This window comes from Pogona vitticeps, chromosome 1 (assembly GCF_051106095.1).
Source record: "Pogona vitticeps strain Pit_001003342236 chromosome 1, PviZW2.1, whole genome shotgun sequence".
Classification (NCBI taxonomy): domain Eukaryota; kingdom Metazoa; phylum Chordata; class Lepidosauria; order Squamata; family Agamidae; genus Pogona; species Pogona vitticeps.
In genome coordinates this window covers 110,074,230-110,091,403 of record NC_135783.1, presented here as the reverse complement: position 1 = coordinate 110,091,403, position 17,174 = coordinate 110,074,230, and the positions used below count along the sequence as shown (strand labels likewise).

Sequence of the window (17,174 nt, the reverse complement as noted above, 5' to 3'; positions counted from 1 at the left end):
CTCATGGCCCTAGAGTGTCTCCTGGGCCCATAGGGGCTTTGTTTTCAGAATTTAAGGTCAGAGATAATTCTGCAGTCTTGGATACTCTTCAGTATATATTGGCACAAATCTTAAAGTACAATATGATATTCACAGTTAAGGACTAATTTTACCTTAAAAGACGCAAAGTTCCTTGTGTAAATTAATGTTCCATGTAAAGCTCAGGTAAATCTACCAAACAAGAAACCTTCTGTGTGTAGCAGTGTTCATGTTTCAAGATGAAGTATGTTCAACATTATTTCACAATTAAAATAACCACATTCCATTAAAAATCAAGTACCTTTTTGCTTTGGAGGAGATTTGTTTTTCAGTTCTGGCTTTTTGAGTCCTTCCTTTAATGACTTCTCATTAACACTGGGAAGATGCTTTAATGAAAAACTGGATTTTCCATACCCAGAACTTCTAACAGCGCTATACAGCCCACTTGGAGATTTTTTTCTATATCCGCCAACTGCGTTTTTTGTATTTTTATACATGATTTGTTTATTGATCACTGAATTCAGACCCTCTTTATTCAATGTGCTGGGATGATGTATCTGTAGATAATGGTATACATATATAGCGTATCAGCTAGCTTAAAATTTAGAATATTAAAAAAACAACCAAAAAACTGAAATACTAATGTATAACTGGAACATAAAGTATTTATACTGGTAGATAATTCAAGTAATGAAGCTTTGTCTGTTTCTTTCAAATTCATATAGCTCAAGCAGCATGTACTAACACTGTTACTTTAAACCTCAACAGGATGGAGAGATAAATAGTTATTTTTATGGCAGAACAGCATCTAGGTCATATTGCACCATAAAAACATAGAAAAAACCCTTCTGGATCAGACCAAAAGCCTACTTTGTTCAGCATTCTATTATTAAGATGGCTAGCCAGATGCCTGTTGGAAGTGAAAGGCAGAATGTTTCAGAGACCTGTATCCATGTCAATTCTGTTCTTCATCAAGAATCAATTACTCCTAGAGATGGGCAAGGACCAGAAAACTGGTGGATCGAATCCCCAGAAAAACAAACCGGTTCGTGCTGGGGGGGGGGCAGGCTATCTGCTCCTGACAAGAGTCAGGCCCACTACATGAGGATGATGGTGGTAGAAGTGGTGATGGCAGTGGCAGGAGCAAGGAGGGAGGTGATGGGGCAGTGGAAAGGGGCAGGTAGTCATCCTGTTTTGCCGAACCAAAATGAAGTGCTGAGGGGAAAAAAGTTTGGCACTTCGTTTTTATTCATCAAAATGAGATCCTCAAACTAGATCACTATCCTTACTGTGAGCCAGCCTGCTTCATCCATTTTTCTGGTTTACAGTTCAGTTTGTGCCCAACTCTAATCACTCCTCCTTTTTTCCATTTATCTATGTACAGACTGCATGATTTGCTCTTAAAACAGGAAAGATATGAATAGTATTCCATAGTGATATTCTAATGTGCACAATGTAATTCTTGGTTCAAATCCCAACTGAAACTGACAGAGTGATTTTTCCTATGTCAGATATACAAGCAGTTTTCTGTTTCAGACAAATGAAATAATGACAGTACCCTCAAGTGGCAGATTTTGGAATATTCTAAATAATCTACCCTGTGCTCCTGACATGTTTGGAGTAAGCACGTTGTACATTTGTTGTTGTTATGTGCCATCAAGTTGCCCCAACTTATGATAACCTTATGAATGAGAGATCTCCAAAGTGTCCTGTCCTCAATAACTTTTCTCAGCTCTTGCAAACTCAAGTGTGTGGGTTCTGTTAGGGAGTCAATCTATCTCATAGTCTTCCTCTTTTCCTGTTGTCTTCCACCTTTCTCAGCATTGCTGTCTTTGCCAGAGAATCCCGCCTTCTCATGATGTGCCCAAAGTAGGACAGTCTCCGTTTCAACCTTTATGCCTTCACAGGTTGTTCAGACATGATTTCATCTAGGAACCATTTGTTCGCCTTTCTGGCAGTCTATGGTATCCACAAAGTTGTCCTCCAGCACCATAATACAAATGCATCAATTTTTTCCAGTCAGCGTTCTTTACTATCCAGCTTCCACATCCATACATGGTAATCAGGGATACAAGAATGTGGATAATTTTGGTCTTGGTCTCTAGTGACACATCTTTACACTTGTATATCACAAAAAAAATAAATAAATGAATAAAAGAGACAAAAAGGTTGTTGCACCTTCAAGGTTAACTGTTATATTTTAATGTAAGCTTTCCTGGACAAGTCCACTTCTTCAGGCATATGAGTCAAAATGCAGAATCCACACACTAAACCAGCTTTAAGAGACAGTAATGTATGGTTGGACTTGATTCCATCTTTTTGAATTCCTTCATTGCTGCCCTTCTTTGTCTTTTTATGATTTCTTGGCTAAACTCTCCATTTGGATTGATGCTTGCACCCAGGTATAAAAAATCTTTCATTATTTAATTTATTCAGTGTCAACATTAAAGCTGTGTAGTTTCTCATGATCCACAATCAAAGGCTTTGCTGTAGTCTATAAAGCATAGATTGATCTCCTGAAATTTTTCCATGTGCTCCAGCAGCCGGTGGATATTTACATTATGGCCTGGAGTGCCTCTTCCTTTTTGAAATCCAGCTTGAACAACAGGAATTTCTTGCTCCATATAAGATAAAGGCCTTTGTTGCAACACTTTGAACATCACTTTGCTTGCGTGGGAAATGAAAGCAAAGGTCCTATAGTTGCTGCACTCATTAGTATGTCCTTTCTTAAGGAATCAAATGTATATTGAACATTTCCAGCCTGTGGGCCACTCTTTTGTTTTCCACATTTGCTGGCATATTCTTGTTAGGATGTTGACAAATTCAGTCTCTGCAGCTTTAAACAGCTGAATCAATATTCCATCTAACCCTGATTTCTTTTCCTTTCTAGAACTGCAGGTTCTTCACCATAGGATTCCTCTTCAAAGGAGTCTGTCATCCTTTAATCTCTTTTGTATAGATCTACAATCTACTGTTTCCACCTCTTTATTTTCTTCTGGTCAGAATGTGTGCTTCCCTGTTGGTCATTCAGCATTCCTAATATAGGCTTACATTTCCCTTTGATTTCTCAGGCCTTATGAAAGAGATCTCCTGTTTTCCCCTTTTGTAGTTCTCCTCTATTTCTTTGTGCTGGTTCTCTTTGTCTGTATGCGACAGGTGCTGAAAAAGAGCATTCAGGGTTTTGAACCTATTTTTGTCACTTTTTACTCATGCTTCTCACCTGTCCTTTACAATGTTAAATGTTTCTTATAAGTAAACAGATACGAATTGTCAAGTAGTTTGCACGGTGACCCTGATATGAATGAACCACAGCAGGTAATTAGAAATTATACGGTATTGATAAAGACTGTCTTGAAAAACATAACTCTAAACATACTATGCCAACAATTCAATTTTTACAGATTCTTAAGATACCTGAAGAAAGAAATAGATCATCATGTATTATGTATGAGTTTAGCATGCTAGAATAGAACATCATGTTGAAGAAGCCATTATTTACTGTTGATTCCAAGTCCTAAATAAGTTGTTACTTTTCTAGTGACAAATTTAAATTTTTTTAAAAAAAATCTGTTCCAGTTATTAAAAATAGCTTAAAACTTACAGTTAAACCACAAAAGGAGAAAAGTTATCTCTTGCTATGTTACAATCATAATGTAATGTAGATATGTATTAGTTATTGCAACCTATTATTTATAATATTTGGCAAGTATTTCTAAGCTTTGCTTAACTTTTATAGTCGTATGGTTTCATATGACTTCCAGATGTTGCATACCTGATTAGATCTGTACTCTTGATGCAATGTTGAAGAATTTGGAAGAGTATTTTGTTTCCAGGTATCATTTTTAATTTTGTCTGTCATTCTGTCTTTGTCAGTCTTTTCTTGAGGATGGGCTTCATTATCTTCCTTCACAACTGGCTGAATAGAAACATTCTCTTGCTCATGATATTGGCCCATCAAACTACCAATGCTTTGCTTTTCTGCATATGTCCCATTCTGTGGTTCTTTAACTGGGAAAAGACTCACTAATTCATCTGTATTGTGTGTGACTCTAAGAGATATACAGAGGGAAGGAGAGAGGAATGATATATACAACTTGTTCTTTCCTTTTTAAAAATATAATTGAAGTTACATCAAAATATATGCTTTGCATGTTACTGTTATGTGTCCATTAACAGGATACATTAAATCAATAGCCTGATTCTACATAATGTTGTTGTTTAGTCATTAAGTCGTATCCGACTCTTTGTGACCCCATGGACCAGAGCACGCCAGGCCCTCCCATCTTCCACTGCCTCCCGGAGTTGGGTCAAATTCATGTTGGTAGCTTCAATGACACTGTCCAGCCATCTTGTGCTCTAACATCCCCTTCTTCTCTTGCCTTCACACTTTCCCAATATCAGGGGCTTTTCCAGGGAGTCTTCTCTTCTCATGAGATGGCCAAAGTATTGGAGCCTCAGCTTCAGGATCTGTCCTTCCAGTGAGCCTTCAGGGTTGATTTCCTTCAAAATGGATAGGTTTGTTCTCTTTGCAGTCCAGGGAACTCTCAAGAGTCTCCTCCAGCACCACAATTCAAAAATAACAATTCTTTGGCGGTCAGCCTTCTTTATGGTCCAGCTCTCACTTTCATACATCACTATTGGAAAAACCATAGCTTTGAATATGCAGAACTTTGTCAGCAAGGTGAGGTCTCTGCTTTTTAAGATGCTGTCAAGGTTTGTCATCGCTTTCCTCCCAAGAAGCAGGCGTCTTTTAATTTTGTGGCTGCTGTCCCCATCTGCAGTGATCATGGAGACCAAGAAAGTAAAATCTGTCACTGCCTCCATATCTTCCCCTTCTATTTACCAGGAGGTGATGGGACCAGTGACCATGATCTTAGAGTTTTTTTGATGTTGAGCTTCAGACCATTTTTTTGCTCTCTCCTCTTCCACCCTCATTAAGAGGTTCTTTAATTCCTCCTCACTTTCGGCCATCAGAGTGGTGTCATCTGCATATCTGAGGTTGTTGATATTTCTTCCATCACTCTTAATTCCGGTTTGGGATTCCTCCAGTCCAGCCTTTTGCATGATGTATTCTGCATATAAGTTAAATAAGCAGGGGGACAATATACAGCCTTGTTGTACTCCTTTCCCAATTTTGAACCAATCAGTTGTTCCATATCCAGTTCTAACTGTTGCTTCCTATCCCACATAGAGATTTCTCAGGAGATAAATAAGGTGGTCTGGTAGTCCAATTTCTTTAAGAACTTGCCATAGTTTGTTGTGGACTGCACAGTCAAAGGCATTTGCAGAAGGAAATGAAGCAGAAGTTGACGTTTTTCTGCAATTCTCTGGCTTTCTCCATGATCCAGAGCATGTTAGCAATTTGGTGTCTAGTTCCTCTGTCCCTTCGAAATCCAGCTTGTACTTCTGGGAGTTCTCGGTCAACATACTGCTGAAGCCTGCCTTGTAGGATTCTGAGCATAACCTTGCTAGCGTGTGAAATGAGTGCAATTGTACGGTAGTTGGAGCATTCTTTGGCACTGCCCTTCTTTGGGATTGGGATGTAGACTGATCTTTTCCAATCCTCTGGCCACTATTGAATTTTCCATACTTGGTATGCCATCGCCTCCATTGGTCTTGTTGTTAGCCATGCTTTCTAAGGCCCACTTGACTTCACTCTCCAAGATGTCTGGCTCAAGGTCAGCAACCACACTATCTGGGTTGCCCGGGACATAGAGATCTTTCTGGTATAATTCCTCTGTGTATTCTTGCCACCTCTTCTTGTCTTCTGCTTCTGTTAGGTCCCTACCATTTTTGTCCTTTATCATGTCCATCTTTGCCCAAAACGTTCCTTTAATATCTCCAGTTTTCTTGAACAGATCTCTGGTTTTCCCCTTTCTATTCTTTTCCTCTTATTTCTTTACACTCTTCATTTAAGAAGGCCCTCCTGTCTCTCCTTGCTATTCTTTGGAAGTCAGCATTCAATTTTCTGTAACTTTCCCTACCTCCCTTGCATTTTGTTGCCCTTCTCTTCTCTGCTATTTGTAAGGCCTCATTGGATAGCCACTTTGCTTTCTTGCATTTCCTTTTCTTTGGGATGGTTTTTGTTGTTGCCTCCTATACAATGTTTTGAGCCTCCAGCCATAGCTCTTCAGGCACTCTGTCCACCAAATTGAGTTCCTTAAATCTGTTCTTCACTTCCATTGTTTATTCATAAGGGATTTGGTTTAGATTATACCTGACTAGCCCAGTGGTTTTTCCTACTTCAGTTTAAGCTTACATTTTACTATAAGAAGCTGATGATCACATCCACAATCAGCTCAAGCTCTTGTTTTTGCTGGCTGTATAGAGCTTCTCCATCTTCGGCTGCAGAGAATATAATCAATCTGATTTCAGTGTTGCCAATCTGGTGATTTCCATGTGTAGAGTCTCCTCTTGCGTTGTTGGAAAAGAGTGTTTGTGATGACCAGCTTGTTCTCTTGACAAAACTCTATTAGCCTTTGCCCTGCTTTGTTTTGAACTCCAAGGCCAAACTTACCTGGTGTTCCTTTTATCTCTTGACTCCCTACTTTAGCATTCCAGTCCCCTAGAATGAGAAGAACTTCTTTCTTTGGTGTCAGTTCTAGAAGGTGTTGTAAATCTTCATAAAATTGTTCAATTTCAGTCTCCTCAGCATCGGTGGTTGGTGCATACACCTGGATTACTGTGATGTTGAAAGGTCTGCCTTGGATTCGTATTGAAATCGTTTTTGAGATTGTATCCCAGTACAGCTTTTCCCACTCTTTTGTTGACTATGGGGGCTACATAATAGTCTTTAGCTATTTATTTAGCATCCATCTAGCCAACTGCTACGCTGGACTATGTTCAATAAAAAATAGAAAACATGAATTATATAATCACTACAAACGCTAGACAGTACCACAAAAACAGCAAGCAATAACCATATACAGTGGTGCCTCGCATAGCGAGGTTAATCCGTTCCGGATTAACCTTCGCTATGCTGAAGCATCGCTGAACGGGGCAGCAATTTCCATTGGAACGCATTAAACATCGTTTAATGCGTTCCAAATAGGCCAAATACTCACCGTTCAGCGAAGCTTCAGGATGGCCGGCAGCCATTTTCGCGCCCTCGCCTCGCTTAACGAGGGCGCGAAAACGCTGCGCGCGGCCATTTTGGGCCATTTCCCGGCTTCCGGCGGCCATTTTGGCCGCCGAACAGCTGATCGTCGGGGTTCGTTTTGCGAAGATCGGTAAGCGAAACACTTACCGGGCTTCGCAAAGCGAATTTTTCCCCATTAAAAAAACGTTCAGCGATCGCATTAGCGATCCGAAAAAACGGATCGCTATGCGATTTCATCGTTATACGGTGCGCTCGTTAAGCAAGGCACCACTGTAAATGTTGAAGAGATAGGATATTTGTATTCGTATCAATATGAATATCTGCACCAGAATGCCTGTGGAAACTGGACTCTCCCTACAAAACCAGTTAGTTTACTTACCGCTCTCCGCACAGCATTCACAGCTATTGTCACTCATATCACACCAATCATGGAAGTAGCCTATCCTAGCCAGCACTTCTCCGCCACTGCATAGTTGACCACTCCAGCGAGGAGGCGGGATGATGAGTCTCCCTGCTCAGTGGTCAGCTGCGCAGAGAGAAGGGAAGTGCTGGCTGGGCCACTTTTATGACTGCCGCAATGCAACTGAGGACGGCTGTGTGTGGACCAGCCGGTTCTAGGGGGAGGGTCTGGTTTCCAAAGGCACCTGTGGTGCCAAAATTTGTATCCCAAGGGATAGGAATATGAATATCCCATTTCTAGTGTTGCTATTTTTTTAAAAAAATCAATCAAATAATTTTATTGAGTGCTTAGAAGCAAGGAATAACAAAGCTTGTTAATCTTCACAAATACTAAAGAGGTTTTTGTGGTATGTTAAAGATAAGCAACTGATCAGCTTTAGATAAAAAGCTATAAATGGTTTTGATGTTCAAAACTGTCCGCAGGCTGTCCCTCGGGCCGCACTCTGCCCAAGCCTGGGCTAAAGCATGCCTTTTGCAGAAGGATTACCTTTCTGGTTCCTGGTGATAGCTCCTGGTGAAAGATGAATCCATTCTGATAGGTTTCATCAGTTCTTCTATGGTGGGCAAGTCTGAAGAGATGAAACAATGCTCTGGTTCAATGCACAGCAGAATATATTTAAACAAAAATTGCCCACTTAAGTTTCTTTTTTTAATCCAGTTATGTCTACAAAACTTTGGCTACAGTTATGAGGCATATTTTCATCCATGTGAAAAGTTATGAACTGCAGAATTCCTGTTAAGAACTAGTTCATAAATTGCCTCCAAACCATGGAACTTTTATTTGTATTAATGTGCTTATTTGATTTTCAATGCATTTTTTGTACTGCTGTCTTTCTATATTTTATAGTTTGACAAACAAGCCAATTCTCCAAAAGAGGTCCTCTTTAGTGAATACATAGAGACCATCCCTCTGTTACTTTAAAATTACTTAACAAAATGACTCAAGAGTATCAGACTGAAAACCCAAGCACACACATAAAAGGACAACTGAATCATCTGTGTACAAACTGTACTTTAAATGCTTTGTCAGAGTCTGAACAGGCATCAAAGAGACAGGTGGGTAATTGGGCATTAGCTGCTATAGCAAACTGTGTGGACCATAATTGCTAATGATAGGAACTTTACAAGTTACTTATAAAGGGACAGTGGAGGGTGGAAACAATGATGGATTGAAAAATCATCAGCTAGTAATCTCCTTGGAAACTAAAACAGCACCCTTTGATGTGGGAAAGACTTCATAATTATTAAGCAGGAAGGTCAGGCTGTGAATGCTAATGTATTACAACAGGTCAAGCATTCATAGTACTAATTACAGCTTTAAAAGCAAGCACTGTCTCAGCCCAGCTCTTCTGCAGCTACATGTATCTGGAAAGACAAGGCTGAAGCAACAATTATGCTGGTCTGTGCAACAGTATGCAGACATATTTAATGTACCAGTGGACTGACTGGACTAGTGTGGTTGCAGTCTACAGACCAGAATGTCTGAATGCCAGAGATGAAGCAGCTGGGGTGGAGATTTAAAGAACATGACTCCAAGAGAAGCCAGGGATGCCCGAAACTCCAACTCCATCTCTAGATCATTGGCACCAAATGATGTAAACTTGTACCAGTGTCTGAGTAAGTGACAAATCTCAGTTCCCTAGATATTTTACATATAGATGCATTTCCCTATCTGATGAATTCTTTTCAGAACAGCTAAAAGGTATGTGTTGTGTTCTTTCATTTCACTTACAGTGGTGCCTCGCACAACGAGTGCCTCACACAACGATGAATTCACACAACGATGCCTTTTTCTGTCAAATTTGCTGCCTCACACAGCGATGTTTCCTATGGGGGATTTTCACACAACGATCTCCCTTTTCCCTCCTGTAAAAGTGTCTTACAATGTTTGGACGCTGTTTTAAATGATTGCAATGGTTAGTCCACCTCCTGAAACCTATGCAAACTGATTTTGGTGTTGTTCTGACACTTCGTTAATTTATGATGATTTTTTGTTTTTTCCATTGGAAACCATTAGACAGACCATCCAATGGTTTCCTATGGAGAAAAAACAAAAAATCATCATAAATTAACGAAGTGTCAGAACAACACCAAAATCAGTTTGCATAGGTTTCAGGAGGTGGACTAACCATTGCAATCATTTAAAACAGCGTCCAAACATTGTAAGACACTTTTACAGGAGCGAAAAAGGACTTCGCAAAGGCATTGAAATGTATTGAGTCGGCTTCAATACATTCCAATATAGGAAACATTGTTTCACTCAACGATGTTTCCTATGGGGATTTTCACTGAACGATGGCAATCCGTTCCAATTGGAACGGATTAACCGGTTTTCAATGCATTCCTATGTGAAATGGTGTTTCACAGAACGATGTTTCACACAACGTTGATTTTTTTGGAACCAATTAACATCGTTGTGTGAGGCACCACTGTATTATAAGAAAGCAAATACTGTACAAAGGGATTTTTAAAGTCTTTCATATCCTACAAATAGAACAATGTCTCACACAGGAACTATGAGGTCAAAACATTTATTCTTCCTAGGTGTTCACGCCACAGGCTTTTCGAGATCCCACATGAATAAGTAGAGGAAATATCCTGAGCAGGATGAAAAAAACAAGGTTTTTCTGTATCCTCACTAAAAACAGTACAAATTCAACATTCAAGAAAATGAAGCACTGATCCTATTTGCGTACAGACACAACTATGTGAGAGGCAGTTTTCCTATTATGCAATTTATAGAATCACACTGGCAGGACTAATCAGATGAATTTTTCTCATCAGCTCAATGCCTGTCCACTTTCCAGGTGGATCCAATGAAGTGAGAAAGGCTGATGCAGGGAATCTCATCTACACAACTCTGGTTTCATTCACATAACTATACACTATGATATCACACCACATAAAAATATCTTTAGCACCTCTATGATTACAAACAAATGAAGTCATCACTGATGCAGCAATACAAGCAGAAAAAATAATAATCAGCAGCAAAATATATGAAGTGACAAGTTTTTCCTTGTTTTTCATTTTTGATTCTATACAGAAATTAAAATGTATATTTTATTTTGAAATTCATTAACCAGAAGTATGAAGAAGTTTCAAAATTTACCAGAATCAGTAGTGGAGGTATTTTTTGGGCAGTCTTCTTTATCCTGTGAAACATCTTTGACCAAGTTCTCTACATTTTCCACTTTGTCAGCATTAATTTTTTGTTCATCAGTATCCCCTAAAGACTGCTCAATATGGCAGTAGGCCTGATGCAAAGCTTCAATATCACTGTTAGTTTGCCCACCAGAAATACCTGAGGAGGAGGTAGAAAATATAATAAACATCTACTACGTGGAAAAATCTCTTCAAGAACAACATGTCAGCAAAGAAATGGCACTAATCCTACACAGGACACTCAGAGCTATGCTCCTTTCAATGGGACTTACTTTTACTTAACTGTGTATAGGACTGCAACATTATGCAAAAATACCTAAAAGTAAACCTAAGTCTAATATGACTTATTTCCAATTAAATAAGCTTAAGACTACAAGGTAGCTGTGCAATTAACAATCCTTAAAATTTACTAAGTGATGTGAATAAAAATTACAATCTAGTAACTACTGGGAACTAAGCAAAGGGAAAACAAAGCAAACAGATTTTCCTGTGTTTTACTTCTCTTTGCTTCTTCTCTGAGAACTATAATTCAAGAACACAACAAAACCCTGGAGCCTGTCCACATGATCGCTTGAGAAAACATTAAAAAATGATGATATGATCCAGATACAGTTAAGCATTATAAGCCCTTCGATATTAAATGCTTGATTCTCTCCCAATGATATCAATGGAACTTCAAAAAACTTGGCTTTGACTGGATGCGGCCTAAATAGTTATATGATAATTCTGAAGGGCAGACAGCCAGAGCAGACTAAGACAGACTGCACTTACCTCATTTCTGTTTTCAGTATGGTGAACTGATAAGGAAATAAGGAGTCAATAAAAAAGCAGATTACCTGTTCCATTCATTTCATTTGTGGTGACTTCTTGAGGTAAGTGATGTTCTATCACAGCTGCATTCTGTTGATCACAAAGTTTCTGAAACTCCAGAGTTGAGTCTTGGGAATCAAGGAGGACGACTAAAAAGTAGATTGAGGTTAGAGAATATTGCTACCTTGTAGCTCTGTATGTCCTATACAGTGGTGCCTCGCTTAGCGACGTTAATCCGCGCAGGAAAACGTCGCTAAGCGATTTCATCGCTAAGCGAGTTTTAAAAGCCCATAGAAACGCATTAAAACGTGTTTAATGCATTCCTATGGGCTTAAAAACTCACCTTATGCAAAACTCCTCCATGGGGCGGCCATTTTCTGTGCCTCTAAAGCTAGGCAACACAGCAGGCGGCCATTTTGGAACCACCAATCAGCTGTGCGAAAATGGGGCCTTTGGGAGGACCGCGGGGGAGCGCTCCCCCGCGGTCCTCCCAAAGTCCCCGCCGATCAACTGTGGGGAAATGGGGCCTTTGGGAGGAGCGCGGGGGATGGCTTCCCCCCATCATCCCGAAGCCGACATTTTCGCCCAGCTGATTGGTGGGGCTTCGGGATGATGGGGGAAGCGCTCCCCCCAATCATCCTGAAGCCCCGCCGATCAGCTGGGCGAAAATGGGGCTTCATGCGATCATTGCAAAGCGATTTTCCCCCTTGGGAACATCGCAATGCGATTGCAAAAGCGATCGCAAAAGCCTCACCGCTATGCGGATTCGTCGTTAAACGGGGCGCCCGTTAAGCAAGGCACCACTGTACCATTTTTGTCCTTTATCATGTCCATCTTTGCCCAAAACGTTCCTTTAATATCTCCAGTTTTCTTGAACAGATCTCTGGTTTTCCCCTTTCTATTCTTTTCCTCTTATTTCTTTACACTCTTCATTTAAGAAGGCCCTCCTGTCTCTCCTTGCTATTCTTTGGAAGTCAGCATTCAATTTTCTGTAACTTTCCCTACCTCCCTTGCATTTTGTTGCCCTTCTCTTCTCTGCTATTTGTAAGGCCTCATTGGATAGCCACTTTGCTTTCTTGCATTTCCTTTTCTTTGGGGTGGTTTTTGTTGTTGCCTCCTATACAATGTTTTGAGCCTCCAGCCATAGCTCTTCAGGCTACAGTGGTGCCTCGCTTAACGAGCGCCTCGCTGAGCGATGAAATCGCTTAACGAGGGGCTCTGGGCCATCGCTGGAGCATTCGCTCAGCAATGGCCCCTATGGCGTTTTTTCGCTTTGCGATATTCGCTAAGCGATTTGCTTAGCGAATATCGCATAACGAAGCGGGGGAGAACAGCTGATCGGCGGTTCCAAAATGGCCGCCGGAAGGTCCGCGCCGCATTTTCGCGCCCTGCCCTCGCTTACAGAGGGCGCGAAAATGGTGGCGCTATGGAGGAACATCGCTTAACGGTGAGTTTTAAAGCCACAGGAACGCACTGAACGAAGTTCAATGCGTTTCTATGGCTTTTTAAATTCCGTTTAGTGATGTTTCGCTATAGCGAAGGTTAATCCGGAACGGATTAACCTCGCTATGCGAGGCACCACTGTACTAGCATCTATGAACATTAGCCTTTTCACTATCTGCAATACTGCATGCTACATATATAACTAAGACATTTTAGCTCTCCCTGACATGGCAAAAAAGGTTTACAGTAAAATGAACAGCACTTGATGATTTCATTAATAAACTATCTATGGCTAGAACATAGTGTCAAATATGGGTGAAATGTTTGAAACTATAAAAGAAAATGCACGAAATCCAAAAGGAGAGATACTGTCTGCATAAGGGCAAACACACAGCAGCTAAAATCCTATTTGTGCAGCTAGACTGCCAGTGGTTTTTGGAAAATAAAGATTCCCTGCTCCTGATCCAGGGCCAACCTCCCAGCAATTAAAAGGGATTCCATGGGAGCCTCAGGGCCTTAAAGCAAAAAGCAAAGCCTGCTGCTTATATACCACTCCATAGCGCTTCAAGCACTCTCTGGGCGGTTTACAAGTTAGTTATGCAGGCTACATATTGCTCCCCCAGCAAGCTGGGTACTCATTTTACCGACCTCAGAAGGATAGAAGGCTGAGTCAACTTTGAGCCGCTACCTGGGATTGAACCCCAGGTTGTGAGCACAGTTTTGGCTGCAGTATAGCGGTTTTACCACTGTGCCACAAGGCTTTTAAGGGAGAGTAAATTAGAAGTTGTTCTCATAAAATTGTTGTGACTTATTATATCATTAGCTTTATGTGGTGAAACCTATGAGACAGGATTTGTGCCAGTGTTTTACTCCCTTGTGCTTTCTCCTCTTTGTGCAATCTATGATGCAACTGGCCATGCCCTCAATTTTGCAGCTGGTGTGGGATCTGTCATGTGAAGGCGAGTCTGTAGAAGTGAGGGGAATGCAATCATCCTTACATGATCATGTAAACAGACAGGATTCTAGATATTAAATGTTAAAAATTGTTGGAAAAGAGAAATGGTAGCAGAGCTTTTATAATACACATTTCATTTGAGGTACAAACAACTGCAGCACCTCATTATTAGGTTACTGCTGCACTATAAATGCTAGACTAAAACTACAACATTATGAAAACCACTACACCAACACAATGGGGGATTTACTTTTGAGTAAGCATTAGTACAAGGAGACTGCACATTTCCCACTAGACAGGAAGGCTAGAAGGACAGCGGAACATCCTGGCATCATCTATAAATTGACAGGCATTGTACTGCAGTATAATGTTACAGTAGAAATGTGTGACTTTGCACGGTCTGAGGGTCTATTTTCTGATCCTGTGAGCCACACCAGGACCCAAAGTGTGAAAAATTTATTTTGATATCTAGAATTCTATTTTTACTACTGTTGTTGTTGTTTTTTGTTTGTTTGTCTTGGGAGCTTTTTGGGGCATCCTGTACCCCATTTTATAGCAAAAACAGTACAGTACTCCTGGAAAATGGCTTTTCTCCCCGACAGACTGCTTCCAGCCAGGGGAATGGGAGAGCAGCCACAGAAACTTCCTTAAGGGCTGCATGCAGCCCACAGAGAGCTCTTTGCACATCTCTGAACTTAAGTGTCTAACCATATGATTCAAATTTTAATATTTAAGCAAATAAAAATTATTTTACTGATATCTGGAATTTTAAAATACATCTGTCAACTGTTTAGACTGTGCTCAAGATAGGCATTTTAAACATCTCTTTGCTAGACAATCAACACAACTAACTCTCAATACTCACTTTTCAACAAATGCAATCCAAGAACAAAAGTGTGGCCTCTTTTACCATTACAGCAATTGCAAATAACAGATTTGACACCAGTGCAGAAGAAGACCAAACTAAAAATGGGGATACTGATTTTGATTCCAAAAGTGGATCAAGCCCTATAATAACCAACTACACATGAAATAAAACTACTTACTTCTGTAGAATTTTGCCACACATTCACAACTAACACTGAAGTATCATTAAACACTTCAGCCTATGGATTATTTTCTATTACTTTTCACTCAATACTGCTGCCATAAAATTACACATAAAAATCGAGAGGTTATGTGTTGTATATATTAACATGCTATTTGCATCTTTTGAATTTTGTACCTTTAGCCAGCATGCCAGTCTCTTCCTCCTAAAAATTTAGATAAAATGCATGAATAGATATGGAATTGAAAAAAAGATTTCTAAAAAGGACAACTGAACAGTTGATACTGTTATATGCATCATAGTATAATATTATATATCTACTTGCATTTACACAGATGAAATATTATACCTGTGTATGTTCAAGCAGGTTTATAATACTGAAAATTGTAACTATAACCATGGGCTTGCAAAAACAAACAAACAAGCTCCAATGTTGTGCTTACAAATAAAACTCAGAACACTTGAGCAGCTTAATATTTCTGCTTAGGAGAAATAATTTTTAAAGTAAGACCATATATGTTTATCAGAAAATATGATAATATTAATTACATGCAACTATTGGCCTCTGTCACCAGTCAATTACATCAACTTGTTCACTATTAATGACAGAAGTCCAGGTGATGTATCATTTAAGAACCAAGTAGAAATTGTATATTGTTTCAAGTGATAAAAGTCCAGTCAATGTCGTTAACTCTCAATTAAATAACCTTCTTTCTCCACTCTCAATCGCCTACTCTTCTTCTCCCTCTCCTTTTCTTTTCCCTTCACTTAACTCCGCCCCCACCAATCCCTATTGGTGCACGCAAATTTCAACATAAATATTCATGAGCAGGGTGAACGCTAAAGCCTCGTATAAGAAAGATATGGCAGTTATAGTAAATACATAGAGTTCTCAGAGCCAAATGGATTTCTATTGCTTTTGCCAACAGTTACTTTATATGAAAGTAAATTAAGCAATCTATCTTCCTTTACTGAAAATAGCAATGCTTCCCATGAAGTCAGCAAGCCTATGTGCATATCAGCATCCACACAAAAATCTGTGTCACAGAAAATGGCTGCAAATGTAAGCATATTTAGGATCTTACAATATGATGTCTAGGGCAATAAATGTGCTTTTTTCTCCCAAGACCTATGTCTTAAACTAGGCTTCCCCACCCTGGCACATGGCACATGTGTTACACTACAATTCCTAACTAGGCTATTTTATCTGGAGATTACAGAAGTTAAAGCAAACACAAACGATGTTTTCCCAAATGCTAGTTACTATTACTGCAGTTCTGAAAGAAACATGGGACCATCACTGTGAACAATAAGACACTGAATAAGCAATATTAAGCTGCCTACATTTTATTGTGTTTTTTTAAAATAACTGAATAATATTAATGCTTCAGATAATGACATAAAATCAGAGTGTTCATTCACATATTAATAAATGTGCAGATTACTCAGCGTGCTGTAGTATTGTAGTTCCCAAACCTGGGTGACCCAGGTGTTCTTGGAATGCAACTCCCGGAAACCCCGGCCAGCATAGCTAGTGGTCAAGGCTTTTGGGAGCTGCAATCAAAGAACACCTGGGTGAAAGTAGGGAACCACTGCTGTAGTAGATAGAAGAGGCTTCAGACAATGGCATTCATTCATTTTTTAATAAATGTCTAAATGAGCCACTGAGGTGTAATGGATAGCATCAGAAAAGAATTTAGGAGACCTGGTTGCAAATCCCTGCTTGCCCATGGAAACTCACAGCCAGTTGGAGGATAGTATCGGTAAAAACCATTCCATAAAATATCTCACCCTGAAAAGACTATTAAGGATTGCTATAAATCAGATGTGACTTGACGGCACATAACAAACAAAACCAATTACTCTGTTTCCTCCACTCCAACAGTGTCTTGTGATTTATCTTGTTTTTTAAAAATGAGCTAAAAACAATACATCTATTTCTCTAGATGGGAAAATTGTCTGGAATACTAAGGGTTTGGAACACCAGATAAAGATCTTTCATTTATCCATGCCTTTCATTTTCCTTTGCATTTTGCTTTTCATATGTTACAGATCCTTTTTTGCTTTAGCAATATTCCGGTTTTTATCTTGAATTGCTACCTGATGTTTTGATTTTTCTTTGCTATTAGAGAACTGTAAGTTACCATGCAAGTTCCAAATGCAAATGAAAGGTGAGA

General features: G+C 39.7%; 1 protein-coding gene across 4 annotated transcripts in view; it reads right to left on the bottom strand.

The window, feature by feature from the left end:
- CEP162 (centrosomal protein 162) overlaps positions 1 to 17,174 on the bottom strand; it is a 61,535-nt gene that overhangs the window by 22,319 nt on the left and 22,042 nt on the right. For all 4 annotated transcript variants that reach the window (XM_078380485.1, XM_078380479.1, XM_078380484.1 and 1 more), the window contains 6 exons: positions 15,175 to 15,202; positions 11,578 to 11,700; positions 10,689 to 10,880; positions 8,064 to 8,145; positions 3,791 to 4,067; positions 320 to 575 (listed from right to left, as the gene is read on the bottom strand). In XM_078380485.1, coding sequence (XP_078236611.1) covers positions 320 to 575; positions 3,791 to 4,067; positions 8,064 to 8,145; positions 10,689 to 10,880; positions 11,578 to 11,700; positions 15,175 to 15,202 — 958 coding nt within the window. The remainder of the gene's footprint in view (positions 1 to 319; positions 576 to 3,790; positions 4,068 to 8,063; positions 8,146 to 10,688; positions 10,881 to 11,577; positions 11,701 to 15,174; positions 15,203 to 17,174) is intronic.